Genomic DNA, 16,168 nt, shown 5'->3' on the forward strand with positions numbered 1-16,168 from the left:
AACATAAGATACATGAAGTGTACAAAGGAAAGCTTATCTCTTGTGGTATGGGTAAAAATTTTTTAAGCAAATAAATGAATTTGAAGTTCATCTTTAACCCTAAGAACAATGAATAAACGTATTAAATCAATAAAGTAACAAAGATCTTTGTCCTTTTCACCCACCCCTTCAACCCAAACAAATTAAAAAAATAAGTTTATCAGTTGAAACAAGTTTAAATACATATAATAATAAATAAATAAATATATTACGACAATACACGTATGGCCATCTAGCCCCAAAGTAATTGTGGCTTGTGCTATGAGTAGGTACCTACTAAAATAATTGATGAATATTTTATGAATAATATACATAAATACTAATACAGTGGTGGTTGGTGTGATGACGATGATCTCATCATCATACCAACCACTGATGATGGTCTCTATGTAAATGAGGTTATAGTACATGTTCTGTATGGCAACTGAAAACTGGCAAAAAGATTAAGGTTATACCTTTGTAATAGTAGAAGGCATAACCTTAATCTTTTTTCAGTTGCCATAGCAATCTGTGACTATATTTGAACTTTTTTGTGAACAGCTGATGTTATACTTGTCAGTGCGTATTTGTTTTAAGAAAACTTTGTATATAGTTATTTAAAGTGTTGATCACAGGAAAAAATAACAAACAAAAACTTTCTTTATTAAGAATAGTGAATACTACATCGGCTTAGTACCCCCTTTGCTAGCCTTCTGCATGTAAGTTTTTGACGACCTTCCTGGTGCAACGTTGACCGCTGTGATTTTAAGCAGGAGGTCCCGTGTTCGATTCCCGGCAGGGGCAATTTGGGAATTTATTTTTTCCGAATTTACCGTGGTTTGTTCTGGTGGGAGGCTTTGGCTGTGGCTTGTTACCACCCTACCGATAAAGACGTGTCCCGTGCGACGTTATTTAGTATTCCGGTGCGATGTCGCCTAGAAGCCAATTAGGGGTATAACTACCATACTCCCTAACAGGACAGCACGCTACAATCTAAGACTGCATCATCACTTACCAACAGGTGACATTTCAGACAAGGGCTAACTTGTAGAGGAATATTTAATAAAAGTTTTGAAATTTTGTTAATATAAACCACCATGCTTATTTTTGGCGCCATGCAACATTGCTCTGTTCCGGTCTGAAAGGAGTGGTCGCCAGTGTAATTACAGGCACATGAGGCTTACCACCTCAGGTTCCATGAAGCGTTCCACGCATGTCCTGCGAAGTGTTGCTCTCTTTTTAGGGGATGGTTTACCACTAACCATCAAGTCATGTCAATTACCAACTGCTTGGTCCTCGCAAAGTATTAGTGCGAAAAAACTTCGCCTGGCAGGACGAAGGTACTTAAACTGTCGGTTCCTGGTTATAGCCACTAATATCGGGCGATACTCGTTTGAACACGTCGCCCTGTTTTCGAGCAGCTCGGACTTTGCTCTAAATCCCTGTCTCAAATGTGGAAATCTTGAAAGTCTTATTCTAAAGATAAGAATTAAAAAACAAGGTACATATTCGATCAACTATTTATTTGTTTACTTTTCATCTTCCAGAAGTCCCCGCAACCAATGTAAGTTAGCCCGAATGCTGGTATACACTCCAGGCAGACCGGGTATACCACAGCTGACGCCGTAACTAGAGAGACCTTCAATTTTGCCCGAACATATGAGTGGCCCACCGGAGTCACCCTGTCAAGTTGAAAACAAATCTTTAAAACGGAGGGAAATAAAATGGATAAAAAATTAACAGAATTTGAATAAAGTTGATAAGGCATTCTCATTTTTATATTTTTCTCGATTTCGAATATTAAATTATAAATATATAAAATATAACCTACACAGAAATGCATATTATATTCCCCTGTTCAATGCAGATGCAATTAACCATAAGGAGTTCGTACGTCAGTAACGTTTATAACCTAAGTTGGATAACTTAGGATATGAACGTTACTGACGTGACTTACTTATCACTTTTACGGATGTAAGTTCAACTCAGTAACTGTTGCGCTTTTATGGCTTTTAAATTTGCACTCACCTCACAAGCGTCCACTCTATTTCCAAGAGCACACAACATTCCACTGTCATATTTCGGAGCCACGTATTGTCCCAGTGCTTTATTGCATTCATAGAGCGATACAATTTTCACGTTTGCAGCGAGTAGAGTCTGAGAAATCTCTTTTTTCTTTAAATCTCTGTAGCCGTAACCGTAAATTGTACAGTCTTCTAAATAAATAAAGAAAAACAGGATACAAGGATTATAAGTAAGTAAATGGGGCTAGGTATCATCCAGATTAATCAAACCCAAACCTAAAATAAATATTGTTGTGTATTTTACGGCCGGTTCACACGTTACGGCAGTGGCGCGGAGCTGGAGCGGTGCCGCGACATTCTGCATAGACATTCATGCATGGTATTCCACACGGCGCAGTCCAGTACCGTAGCGCTTGCATGCCGGACTTGTAATCATCGAGACGAGGTGAGGAGGGGTCTACTACGCCGCGCCGAGTATATTTGTTGGCGCCGCAACGTAGCAACAGTGCGGCGCCGAAGCAACGCGACGTTGTGGCGCCAGATTTTCCGCGTGGACGCCAACGCGTTAAATTTTTTAAGATGAATCACCGCAACGCGCCGTGTAGACCGGCCGTTACGCTATTTGCTATAATCCGCGACGTGTATTTTTATTTCTTTTACGTAGCACTACACGCATATAATCTAAGAATGCCCTCTACGAACATTTCGTTTCGATAGTGGATCATGGATGTGAATGATTTGTTGTGTTTTCTGTCTTTGAGGTAGTGTTATGCAAATAAATGTAGCACACAGATTTGTCAATTCCTCTCCTTTCCTGCTAACAAGACCGATATCTGTAGCGTTGGGATAGAGTCAAGCACAAAAATTGAAAAACACTGGTTTAGTGTACTTTAACATTGAGGGGAAAATGGAGTGCAATTTGGGTCAATGCTCGCAAATATGATATTATGTTTTTCGTGCCCGTACGGTTAAAATTATTTGTTCACGTTATCAACGGGTGCCCCAAAAAATAATGCATTTACCAGGATTTTTTTTTGCAATCTCAAGTTGATACGTTGATAATCGCTTGTACGTGAATATAAAATAAATTTTCGATTTTCATTATACTCCAACATAGTATAAACTACACATACCACAACATCAACTAGATATAATAGCATATATTTTATGCATAATATTAAAATAACGGCATGCAATTTCATGAAATTATTGCTCTATTTCAATCACCACTGGTAATGTACGAAACCGACGAGTAGGTTGAATTTACACTGACTTCTTATCACTGAGACTTGTTATGACTATGTCCGGGTTGCGTAAAAATCGGGGACCTCGTCTACCACTGCGAAGGCGCTGTGTTGAGGTTGTTTGAGTGTATTGCCCTAGTCCTACTTGGCACGTAGCATTATTGTTCGCTGTTAACAATAAGAATTAGCGAGTTGAGAATACTTACTGTTGTCCCACGGATATTTTACTACAATTTAGCCCTTAACTGCTATCCCACGTTTGCTTTTTTTCACCGAATTGTCTCATGCTAGCAGTGTTAGTGGTAGTGGCAGTGGTAGCTGGCTAACCAGTTAGTATGGGTCGGTTTAAACGCGGCATCGTACCGGAAAACTAAATCACTTGATGTCACTTCTTTGTTGGTAGGATGGTAAGTAGCCACGCATCGCAGCGCTCAGCATTACACCACTTTTGGTGTAATGCTTTCGTGTTTCTTATCACTGAGACTTGTTTTACGTGGCTAGACCTTTGTCTACCAGAACCGATAGAGTCGATTGCTTGCGAACTTGTACGATACCGGATAACTAAAAGCCCTTGAGCCTTCCACTTAATAAAATTTACAACGTTTACTGAAAATGGATATTTTTAAGGGATTTCCTCTTTTCGCATCCCGGTACTAATATTGTAAATGCGAAAATGTTTCAGTTTCTTTGTTTGTTACTTATGTTCAGCTCAACCGCTGCACCGGTCTTTAGCACATAGCCGTTTGCAGATATAAGGATAAGTAGTTTTATCCAGGGACAACTAACAGTTCGTTTCTTTCTAAAAAACCGAAGGCCGGAAAAAATTTCAAGAAACATCTGGTGATATGATAATCTTTAATCTTCATTGGCGCACCGTGTTAGATCAAAACCCCAAATTCATCGGTCCTATGAGGACTGTACTTATGTACCTATAGCTGTCTCTATTTAACTTTCCGTGTGCAATACATTCTTAATTTGATTGAAACGTTTGGCAGACGCACAAAATCACTGTAATAATAGCCCATTGGCTGTGACAGCTGCGATTGTTCGAAGGCGAGCTCGTTAACAGTTCATTCACAGTTACCTGATATGCCGAAAGAGGAGTTGGGTAACACTGTATCGTCAAGCCAAGTTGTGTCATCCAAATCAAGTTCCAACCGCAACACTGCAATGTCATGAGCTCGTGTGATTCTGAAACCATAAAAGTTATTGACACTTGTTAATCGGCTACTTGATACATACATCTGTATTCATTTATACCTACAATACCGTCTACGTTGTATCTGGCAGTACTAGTTTTTATTTTTAGCTTCGTCTTCCAATCAACACTGACACTAAGTATAGTTTCAATTTTTTTATTATATTATTACAAATTATTATAAATACAACGTCAATACACACATCGCCATCTAGCCCCAAAGTAAGGGTAGCAAGATGACCGTTAATATTTTTATGAATAACATAGGTAAATACTTATAATAGACATATGAACACCCAGACACTGAAAATCATTCATGCTCATCACGCAAACATTTTCCAGTAGTGGGAATCGAACCCACGGCCTTGGGCTCAGAAAGCAGGGTCGCTGCAAACTGCGCCAAACGCCTGTCAAATATTATAGCTAAATATTTTGATTAGAAGACAAAGAAACTAATGATTGAAAAAAAAAAATGTTTTGATTAGAAAACAAAGAAACTAATGATAGAAATCCTTGTATCGATTAGTACCTAGTATCTAATGGCCACTTTATGACATAAAATGACATAAAAAGACCAACTGAAGCCAATTTAGGTTAGAGAACTTAAATAACATGATCACATTATACGAATAAAAGAGGCCGACGGAGGAACGTGTGTGGCACAGGGGTGGGTACCACTTTCATAGGTCCAGGCTGGTATTTTGAATTGTTAGCCAAAATGATCCAGGATTAATATTGTAAAAAAACCATTTGCACGTGCCATTCTATGCCTAAAAATGACAGTTGAAAATAGTATTTAAATTTAAAAAAATCGACTTAAAATCCGTTGTTATGGCTTATTTATAAGAGACTTACCAGTGTTTTTGTAGTGCATACATAGTGCATAGTATTTATGTATCATAGCCCATTGAGTCAGTGCACGCGTCACTCACAGCTCGGTAACATTATACTATTTCAGGGTGAAATGTTATTATAAGTGAAATTAAATATACTAACTTATGTTACTTCTGGATGAGATAGATTTTAAGGGTGAAAGAAGTATTAAAATTTGTTTAGTACTTTGAAAGTTGATCGATTACAAACAGAAAAACCAACGAACAAATCTTTCCATTTTATAATATTAGTCTTCCTATTAAAGCTATAGCCACATGAGTTGCTGTAGGTAACTCAGTTGTTTTCATTCTTTGTCCCTGACAAACAGATTTGTTTTTGATACGTTATTGATTATATTTTCTAAGGAAAATGAGCGTAAGCAATCTGCCTATTTTTAGAATGTCTCCTAAGTAACGATTGGAAGGGAGAATCCGGTATATACCTGAATATACGAGTACATTGAAGGAAAAAAAAATAAAACACATGCATGTCTTAGGGCTCTGAAATATGGAAGAAAGAAAAATATATGGAAGGTAGAAAGATGGACAGCCGGGAAAAGTGCTAATTCACGCAAGATTATTTATGCATTCTAACCAATAAATAAGTAACTTTTTTGAATTTTTTGCTTACTTCTAGTTGTTTAGAGGCCACTTACACGATAGACTGAACCAAGAAAGTGAGCCATCATCCGCAGCCTATTAAGGACTCACTGCTGGGCACTGGCCTCCACTCTCATAGGAGAAAAGATTATAGAGTAGAGACCCACCACGCTGCTCCAATGCAGATTGGTGAGCTCTAACAACTTTTGTTTTATGCTAATGATAATAACCGGAACCTACGGTTTAACGCGCTATCCAATTCGAACCCAGGACTTCACGATCCGTAGTAAAACATGCTAGCAAGGTACCACAAGATAAACGAGGCGAAACAAATAAAACTCACTTTCCCAATGTTTCGCTTCAATTTTAAGTACTTACTGATTGTATGAAGGATGTTTAATGACTTCCAAAACTTGAGTGTGCGGTGCTGTCTCGTTATCTCTGTTACAATAGTTGTTGAGATAGATTGAATATTCTTCTGGGTCATGTTCCACGCAATGCGCTGCAGTTATAGCAATTTGAGGTGACAGAATAACAGTGCCACACAGGTGGCGCAAACTAGTTGCATTTCTCAAAGATGCAACTCCAACTTCATAGCCTTAAAAAAGTTAAACACAATAATAAGCACTTATTTTATTGAATTAATGTTATAATTACTAAATATTAGCTGCGCCGTGATAAAGTCGTTTGGGCGTTTTTTAGGACGCAATGAAGGTACGATATTTGGTGTAAACATACGAATGTTCCTGTAAACCACCCTTTGATGTTTTTCCAGCACTAAAAGTCAAGTAACTCTATAGCCAAAAATCAATCAGTTGCTTAGCTGTTTGGGCGTGAAGGTAAAACAAAAAACAAACAAACAAACAGTCTAACAAACTTATAAAATTAGTATGTATGTTAGTTATATTTCATGTTTATGTTTCTCTGGATAATTATTGTTGCATTGATTTAAACAGAAAAAATGACAATATTGAAATTTAATAAAAAAAAACAAATACCTAATCGTTAAACGCTTAGAAAAATAAAACTTTACGTTTTGCTTATTTAAGGATTTTGTAGTATTCGACCGAAAGCAAGGCGTCCGAAATTTGTAGAATGCGGGATGGGTCAGAATATTTTCATTTCAAGTAGGCCCTTGCTACATGCGTAGCTACCAGCTACGACGTAGGTCCACATTTATATCAGCTTTTTAAACATCATGGTTTCCTAGTAGAGGTTGCTTTGTAGCGATAGGAACTATTGTACCTGTGTAATATTTGTTGATTATATCTATCTATTTTGTTATGTGTTGGTGAAAATAAAGTGTATTGCATTCATTTATTTATTGAACTATCGTTTAAAGCAGCATTATTTTAATATGTTATATATGTAATTTTAAAACAATGATCGCTATCACTATCACAATCGCTATCACTATCACTATCACCATCACCATCACTATCACTATCACTATCACTACCACTATCACTATCACTATCACTATCACAATCACTATCACTATCACTATCACTATCACTATCACTATCACCATCACTATCACCTTATACAGTACATATTATACTTATAACATACATTTCATTCATTCATTCACATCAACCCATTACCGGCCCACTACAGAGTACGGGTCGCCCCCCATAGTGCGGAGGGGGTTTGGGCCGTAGTCCACCACGCTGGCCTAGAGCGGATTGGTGGACTTCAGACACTTTAGACAACATTATACACTAACAATCTCAATCATGCAGGTTTCCTCACGATATTTTCCTTCACCGTTGAAGCAAGTGATATTTTTAACGCACTATCACCGCTTAATATACAAATATAATATACACATAGCCCCGGCTAAGTTTGTGGACTACTCTAAGACCATTACGGCTAGCATGGGGATAGGACAATTTTCTCCACGGGGAAAGGATAAAATGTGTATCCCCTCCCGCAATTATATCCACCCTCCGAGCATAGGCACACGTATGGACATTTATCGACGTATCCCCGGTCAATGTCACAAAGTACTTATTCTAATCAGTGCTCATGGTTTTGGCAAATACATTTTTGGATTCCTGTTTTGTTTTAGTTTTCTACGTTTTTTATGGTTTGTTTTATCTATAAAAATTGCGTGCCATGGTTTTAATAAAAGCTATAATTAACTAAAATGTAACAAAAATAACTCATTTTTACTTAAATGTAATCTAATACAATTTAGAACTCGATTGCTATTTTTGTTTTATAACTTGACACGAGCTTCGAAGGAGAGTAATTTGACGATCGAGGCAAATAATTACCTTACCGAATACCAAACATTACCGCATAATGTCAAATTGTCACGAACGTGCAGTTTATCTTTCCGCCGCATCCGGCAGTGCGGCGCCACCTTTACTATCGAGTTATAGAGAATATGAATTTGCAAACTCATCGTGGATTTAGCAGTCGAGTTACTAAAACGCCCTTCCAGAATAGCCCTGCTGTAGGTTGTGATGACGTTTCTATTTCAAATATTTCGGAATTCAAAATCCGCTTCGAAGTAATAAAGACGTTGTTTCTCATACCAACTCGTGTGTTAGGATTTTATAAATATTATTTTCAGAAAACATACCCGGTACACCCTAATCGCTTCTTGGTGGCCTTAATGTAATATTATAGTTATAGGTAGGCTATTTTGCATTTAACTAATAATCAAAGCACAGCCTAAACCACTGGGGTTAGACACTTGAAATTTTGACAGTAGGTTTCTATTATGACGTAACCGCACACTATGAAAATATTGAAAACGGCATATACCAACCACAAGGCACGTCTGATCCACCGATCACTCTCTTGACTCTTTTGCTTTCAACAACACAAAAAACTGCTGTTAAACACACTACACTAATCGATATCCTATAAAACAACATAATTTTAATCAAGCGGTAAAATTATTATCAGTTACTTAGTCAGATAGATAGCTACTAATAAAATAAATGTTTGTAATATTTTGCTATTATTAATTTTATGTAAGTAAGTACATACTTACGAAGGAAATCGTGACGAAACATAAAATAACAATTGTTTAAACAAGTGTTTTCTATCTGCGTTAACTGTAGTGCCTTTTGCTATGTATAGCTGTAGGTAGATGTCCCTAATAGTAATTAGTTATGGCGAATAATTGGTAAGCGATTTATTGGCTTCCGTAAGGTAATTACTTAACGAATTATGAGAACAAATTGTGGGCGTTTCTGGCGACATGGCGACTGTTTCTATACAGAAATTAATATATTTTCCTAAAACTTTTCTGATTTCTTTTAACCGATTTTTAATTTGTATGTGTTGAAATTTTGAACTTGATAAACTGGAAACCAACGAGGGATTCTTTTTATCTTGGAAAAACACACGAGATCAGCTGTTTCAGCACTGACAAACTAACATTCTGTTACCTTTACAAAACTTAGCCATAACGTAACAATAGACAATAGCTTAACCAATCGAAATGATTATTTGCATACAGACAACCCTTCATTCTGGCGACCGACATAGAATGGGACTTTTGGTTTGTGAAAACAAATGTCCCCGTCGCGGTGATGAAAAACCGAAACGACCGTTGACAAAGTCGCGGCTGGAAGCTGGTTTATGAATGATCTCGGATATCGAATAATAGTGTAATCAAACGGAGCATCTCGAATCCGTACATCTGCCTGGTCTTCAATATGTATTACCACACATACATATTAACGACTATCTTCTTGTACTTAATAAACACCGTTGCCCACATTCTTCGGCCGCGTTTATTACGTTTTTACAAATCCTGTTGGGAACTGTTTGTTTTCCTGGGATATAAAGGCTATGTAGTAGCCTAAGTAAGTAGTAGTCTTTTGCCTTTAAACCAAAATCAAGTTGATTAGCTGCTTAGTTAGGGCGTAAAGGAACAAACAAACAAACTTCCGCATTTATAATATTAGTAAGGATTACAACTTAATAGATATAACCTAACGTCAGAGTACCTCATACATAAACGTGGTATGACATTGGAATTGTTACGCAGTGTTCTGTCACGTTCTGAAATTAGAAAGAAGCTGTAAGTTTGAATGTGACAAAACACTGCTTAGCTATTCTGACGTTACACCACGATTATTATTAAGAGGGAATGAATTTCGAGAAAGTTCGATACAAATTCTCTACTTTTCCCAACTGCAAATAGTAATGAACTAGTCCAACCAGCAGATGCATGGTGTCTGGTGGGGTATTGTGTTACGATTTAGAAATTGAGGAGGATTTTTTATTCAAATTGCAACATCGTCATCATCACCATCATCGCAAGTCCACTTAAAGGCAAAGGTCTTAGCATGAGAAGGGTTTAGACCGTATTTTACATGGCCATGTGAGTATTGGAAGACATCACATACTTTTGAGAACGTTATGAAGAACTTTCAGACTTGCAGGTTTTCTCACGATGTTTTCCTACACAATTAAAGCAAGTGATATTTAATTGCTGGAATCGCACATAACTCCGAGGAGTTAGAGGATAGGCGCTTTAACTATGATATAATTTTGATAAGATTTCTTCCTGCATTCCTTTGCTGACACTTACAAGGTTAAAAAGAATCTATTGCTGCAAGAATCATTAAATAAGGCCCACGCGTCTTTAGAGAGACGCTAACAAACTTACATAACTACTATGTACTATGAAACCATAACACATAAAATCTTCGAATTCACGTTTATTGCTGTCATAACATTATTTATATAAACAACGTGTAACAAGATTACAAAATACTGGTAAAGGATGGGTGCATAAGTATATTACAGAAGTAAACACCCTGTAAAAATATTAAATTAAAAGAAGCATTTATTTTTCCATACAAACTAGTTCAAAACATTCTAAGTGTTTACTTATGACAACCCTATTAAAAATAAAAGACTGACACGTGTGCCTACTTCACGCGACGCGTACTAATACAGGAATCACTTGATTTTACTTTTGCATGTGATGTTAGGCGGCTGTATATGATTTCTTTCAGTAAAAACTATACCATTGGTTTACTCAAAAACTATTAGCGTTTCGGTTACACAGATAAGTTTCAGATACAGTAAAAATGTACCTGTAAAGCCTGTTTATTATTTCGGTTTTCATTTACACGTTGTATTTACGATTTGTTTACAAACCGACATGACAGTATCAATACGAAGCGGTATTGCGCAAACGCTCCTATAAAGCCAGGTAATGCCTTTTTATTGTATATACAAAATTGATTATCGTGGATTTCTAATTGTTAGCAGTTGTTGATTTGTACAAATACATTTATCATTTGTCATTATATTAACATTTGTCTCATTATATTAACTGCGACTTTGTTTTTAAGAAAAGTTATTACATAAAACTACGTAGTGGTACGTACTTTCTTCTTATGTATTCATTAGTTCTTTGAAATTACGCGGGACGTATTTAAATTCATTCTTTTCACGTTATTATATTTTTTTGTTTAGCTTAGATACTAAAAAAAGAAAAACTGAACGTGCTTCCCAAAGCCAAGATGTTTACAAACTGGCCTCTGCTGAACTCTTGGAAAATAAAACCAGTGTACGAAAAGCTTCAAAACATTTTAATTTATGCCATTTATGGCTATATAGATACGTGAAAAAGAAGAAGAGTGACAGATGGACAGACGTTATCAGTCGGCTATGCGTGTATGAGATTTTGTTATTATAAATGGCTGTGAGCCTAATGTTTCTTTATAGTTTAAGAAGGAACATGTTTTCGTTAGTTTTTGATTATTTTTCTATTAGATTTACAATGAAAATAAAAGTCTACGTTTGTTATAATGAGCCTATTAGGCACGTTAAAATTTAAATTTCCTTAAGAATTTAAGTATTGAAAAAGTTAAATGTGTGAGGCGTCACGGGACGCCTGGCAGATGTGAAACATCGAATTTTTTTCTGTAAGTTATTGCAGATATTGCATAATGAAAATATAAAGCATTACACATTCGTTCCACAAATTAAAAAAAAACCAAATGGATAACCACTCCTTTTTGTAAGTCGGTTAATAATCACTGTTTTATTACAAAATTAATATTCATTTTAATACAAAAATTCAATCATATAGCGTAACCCACGCCAACAATCGGTTTTACCCTCCGCCTATAGATAGATGTTTCACATCAAAAGAACATGTTATTTCTTTATTTTTGAATATTTTTCCATAGAAAGAATTGTTAAGAAAAAAACTTAAAAGTCTAAACCTGTTTTAGCGTTTGTCAAGTTAATTTATGCTGAATGTGACAAATAAATATTTGTAAAATATAAAACTAGTTTACAATTTTCCCCAAGCCTGTTACAACTAGCCCAAATCACGGGGTAACTTGTAACACCTGTAATTTCTGTCAAAGCCGTTTCTACAAAAAATCTTTATAGGATCAAAAATTTATTTGAAATCGTTAGTTGAATAGTTGTTTATTAGAATAGTACTGCTAGATTTCATAAATACCGAACAAGTAAGCTTTCTTAGCCAAGAAATTACCAATTGCTACAACTTCCCACTCAGTACCTGTAAAGACACTGGCAATCGTGCCCGTCGGACCAGAACACAACAATGCTGCTTGGCAGCAGAAATGAGAATGGCGGTAGAACTTCTTCGGACAAGCTTTACTACTACTTGTATAAACAGAAAGTGATTCTTTTTCTCTACCGATTAATTGTGAAAAAACATTTAATCCACTGAAAAACCTCTTCTCTGCAACGTGCATACGGGTAAACAGTATTGTACATATCCTAGTTAGGTATGTAAAAACTCTATCGAGTATTGCAGAGTGCTGACTTTAAAAGCGACAAGTGCCTATCTAGTGCATGTTCTATCTATCCAGTATCCATTAAGAACGCTTTCGGATTTTACTGGAAAACATTTTCCACTGTATAGGCAAGCGTTTTCATCTTATGTAATGGTGAAATTCTATTTATATCCGACTTAAATAAAGTAAGGAGAAATAGCGAACGTCATAAGGGTAGAATTGAGAATCTCCTCATTTTCAATTGTTATTATATTATATATATAGTTAGGTATTCGATGTTCAATGTTTACGCCAACTTAACATGTTTTATTACATTTAATACAAGCGGTTGTCCGCGACTCTTAGAATCTGCCTTCCGAACAGATATTATAAACACACCGGCTATTGCGTTTCAAAAGTGCTTATAACGTAGTCCAACTCGAAATAATCATAATTTATGAATTTCAAATAAAGTTTAAATAATATGAAATAATAAATTAAAAAAACCCTGACTTTGTATTGTATATTATTCTACAAGTCAAGCCCTTTCATTTAATACCCGTATCGAGGGAGTTGAAAAAAAATGTTATTCGCCATTTTGTGGTGGAGTATCTTTATCAAACATACTTAGATAAAGATACTCCACCACAAAATGGCGACTGACATTTTTTTTCAACTCCCTGGATATGGGTCATAGATAAAGATACTCCCAACTAATTCATCTTTTAAACTTAATCAAAATTTATTAATCTCATCACACATACAAAGACACGTCAAACTTATAACATTCCGTCGTGTTTGCTTCGGGGATTAAACAAAGAAATAACATAAATATTAAGTTCGTTACAATGACTTTCACAACAAGGCCACAATATTGTCCGAAATCACTTAACAAATCTATCTTAAGATAAGCAATACCTAAGTGTTTCCTGAAAGATAATAAATAACGAAAAGAGAATGCGTTTTTCCGAAGTAAATAGAATAAAGAAGTAAAAATAAATGTCAATGTAAGTTTGTTTGTTACGCTTTCACGCAAAAACTACTTAACCGATCCTCATGAAACTTTGTACACATATTCTTGGAAGGGTTAGAAGTAATATAGGATACTTTTTATCCCGACATTAAGCTCGGTTCCTTTGGGAGAGGGAATGAGTGTTTGACGATTTTACACCATAACTCCGACAAATATTATCCGATTTAAATAATTACTTTTGTACTATAGAGGTTATATTATGTGTTAAATTTTAACTAAACTGTGGTTGGAGATAGAGGACAGAACTCCTCAGTGGACAGCAGCAAGCCCCTTATTTAAGGCTTAGCGATACTGAATTCTTTAATTTTTTTAGATCTACAACTAAAAATGCCACATCAAAAAACAAAATCAAACGCAGACGAAGTCGCGGGCAACAGCTAGTTCTAATATAAAGACGTAAACAGTGCTTTGGATGCGTCCTGTGATTTTGGCCTGGTATATCTACTTATAGTATGGAACCATGCAACGGGTATTTAAAAGGAAGGTATTGGGATCATGAATATATGTTGTATAGGAAGGAAACCTATATGGAAGAATTTAACTAATGATACAGTTTTTCTGGTAAAAGAAGAATTGTGAAAATCGGTTAAAGTATGGCGGAGTTATGAAGTAAAATCTACAAAACTTTCATATCCCATACGCATTCAAATCTGTTCAGTAGTTTTTGCATGACAAAAACCAACAGACAAAAATTCAAACAATTGCAATTTTGCGCTCTATTGCTGATTTCTTACGTCTCACAGTTATCTAAGAATTTGCAAAAATGTTGACTCTACAGGTCTAGTCTACGATTTTATTGTGTGTACAGAGTGCCTAGTAGAGTTTCTCTGAAACAAACATGTGAGTTTTTTGCTCGAATCCTTTGTTCAAAATCAGACCTATCTACTTATCTAGATAAAGTTTATTAATTGATGGTATTTTCTTGTTTTTAATTTGTTACTTTTTACAGTTACTTATGTTTAACGACCAGAACATCAATCTTTTAAAATAAAACCCGAATGTAGAGCTAAAAAATTAAGCAACTACTTTGTGATTATTCCATGCCGTTATAACTCATTGCATTGATATATGGCTATGTATAAAAGGACTTATTTATAGTTCTTACACTTGACCAATAATATTGGTATATAATAAGTTGGTCGGAGCGAGTGCCAAACTCCACGCAGGTACAATAATTTGTTGCGAGTACGTAGCTACGGAGTAGTAAAGATAAAATGTACAAAATTAGTAACAGTCGTAGAAGTGTTGAGTGGCTAAGCGTGTCTATAATTATTTATTGTTATTGTTTGTGGTGCACGTAATGCCAAAACGCGGTGACACCGGACAGGTGGGAGCGGGTAGCGGGCTCGGCCTACGGCTACAGCGTTTATGTAACTCGTTCCGCCAGTTCTGCCGGCACGCGGACTCTAGGCGCTGGCGGCAGTGCTCTGCCGACCGCCGGGGCACACCGCGCCATGGAGCGTGCGAGCGGCAGCCCGCCGCAAACTCCTCCGGCCGCGCAATCCGGCTTCGGTGCCTTCTGCAATGCGATCTCTGAAACTTTCTCGGTACGTACTGTACCCATTCGTATAACACCCACCGCCCGCCCAACAGTTTTTATCGCAGATTCGTTGGCCAAAACTTTTAATAAAGTATCGCCGCCAAAAACGGATTTTGGCGGCGACTCACGCTACTATTCAATTTCCCGTCCAATCCGCAGCCGACGCCAAATCGCCTAATTGATGTGTCGCGCCGTAATCTATTTCGAGACGCACGTGCTTCGCGAGGTCGCGAAGCGAGGTCCCCATTAGCAGGATTTTGGAGGCAGGTGGCATAGAATCGGACGAGTTATCACGGGGATAAAAAATATAAACAAGTTTATTATTAGATTGCTCATTCGTGCCGGGTCGCACGGCCGTGATTTGTCCGATGGCTGTGATATACCGAAATACCCTCGCAATAAACGAACGGATGGCTAACGCGCGACGTTCACAGCACGGGCGCGACACCGCGATACCGGTGGCCGCCACTCGCGCGAACTCTGCAAGCCGTTCACCACGGCCTACGTCTCACGCGACACCTCGACCGTTCTTGCCGCGCAGTGTCATCTTCGTGTAAGCCACTTAATCTACTGAATAGGTACATTAAGAATCCTAAACCGCATTAGATTTTCAATTTTGATTTTGCATTTACAATACCTACTAAATGATACTTAATCAGTTTTTTCTTATAGTTTTGTGAAGTACTGTGGCCCTTTGGGAAACGTAATAAATATCATACTACCATTTCATTAACTAAATACCTACCTACCTACTCTTGAAATAAAAGACTTGTCTATATATAAACTGCATGCTGTGAGTGTTTATTTCAGGTTAAATTTGTGGAATGATTGTTTTTATTTACACTTCTATCACGTGCTCCCAGTTTGTGTAATTTATACCCAAGACAGAACGATCACGGTAGATA

The 16,168-nt window shown here is 36.7% G+C and overlaps 2 protein-coding genes across 8 annotated transcripts in view; one reads left to right on the forward strand and one right to left on the reverse strand.

The window, feature by feature from the left end:
- Positions 1–1,520: 1,520 nt before the first annotated feature.
- On the reverse strand, positions 1,521–9,003 carry LOC120628595 (kallikrein 1-related peptidase b3-like). Of its 2 annotated transcripts, none has more exons than XM_039897042.1 (5): positions 8,964–9,003; positions 6,335–6,554; positions 4,371–4,477; positions 2,047–2,234; positions 1,521–1,700 (listed from the first exon to the last, which is right to left on the reverse strand). In XM_039897042.1, the coding sequence occupies exons 1-5, from the start codon at positions 8,983–8,985 to the stop codon at positions 1,548–1,550; spliced, it is 690 nt and encodes a 229-aa protein (XP_039752976.1). In that variant the 5' UTR covers positions 8,986–9,003; the 3' UTR covers positions 1,521–1,547. The 2 variants fall into 2 exon arrangements, with proteins under 2 accessions (XP_039752976.1, XP_039752975.1); XM_039897041.1 differs by lacking the exon at positions 8,964–9,003 and adding an exon at positions 8,736–8,901.
- Positions 9,004–15,097: 6,094 nt separating this feature from the next.
- Positions 15,098–16,168, forward strand: part of LOC120628596 (calcium-binding protein E63-1) — a 43,258-nt gene continuing 42,187 nt past the window's right edge. For 2 of the 6 annotated variants that reach the window (XM_039897047.1, XM_039897050.1), the window contains exons 1-2: positions 15,263–15,270; positions 15,698–15,816. Coding sequence is in view for 2 of the 6 variants with exons in the window: in XM_039897044.1 (XP_039752978.1) it covers positions 15,178–15,270 (93 nt within the window). In the remaining 4 variants the exon portion in view is untranslated. Of the gene's footprint in view, positions 15,271–15,697; positions 15,842–16,168 lie in introns of those variants that run through there. The other 4 variants (XM_039897045.1, XM_039897049.1, XM_039897044.1 and 1 more) reach the window with 3 other exon arrangements.

Source organism: Pararge aegeria, chromosome 13 (genome assembly GCF_905163445.1).
Source record: "Pararge aegeria chromosome 13, ilParAegt1.1, whole genome shotgun sequence".
NCBI lineage: Eukaryota > Metazoa > Arthropoda > Insecta > Lepidoptera > Nymphalidae > Pararge > Pararge aegeria.

What these genes read in the sequence shown, in the direction of transcription:
- LOC120628595 (XM_039897041.1), bottom strand. Translation starts at nt 8,844, where the DNA reads ATGTTGTTTTATAGGATATCGATTAGTGTAGTGTGTTTAACAGCAGTT. An exon ending in AAACATCCTTCATACAATCA is followed by an intron (nt 4,478 to 6,334) that starts GTAAGTACTTAA and finishes TTATGGTTTCAG; the next exon opens with AATCACACGAGCTCATGACA. An exon ending in ATAGAGTGGACGCTTGTGAG is followed by an intron (nt 1,701 to 2,046) that starts GTGAGTGCAAAT and finishes TCAACTTGACAG; the next exon opens with GGTGACTCCGGTGGGCCACT.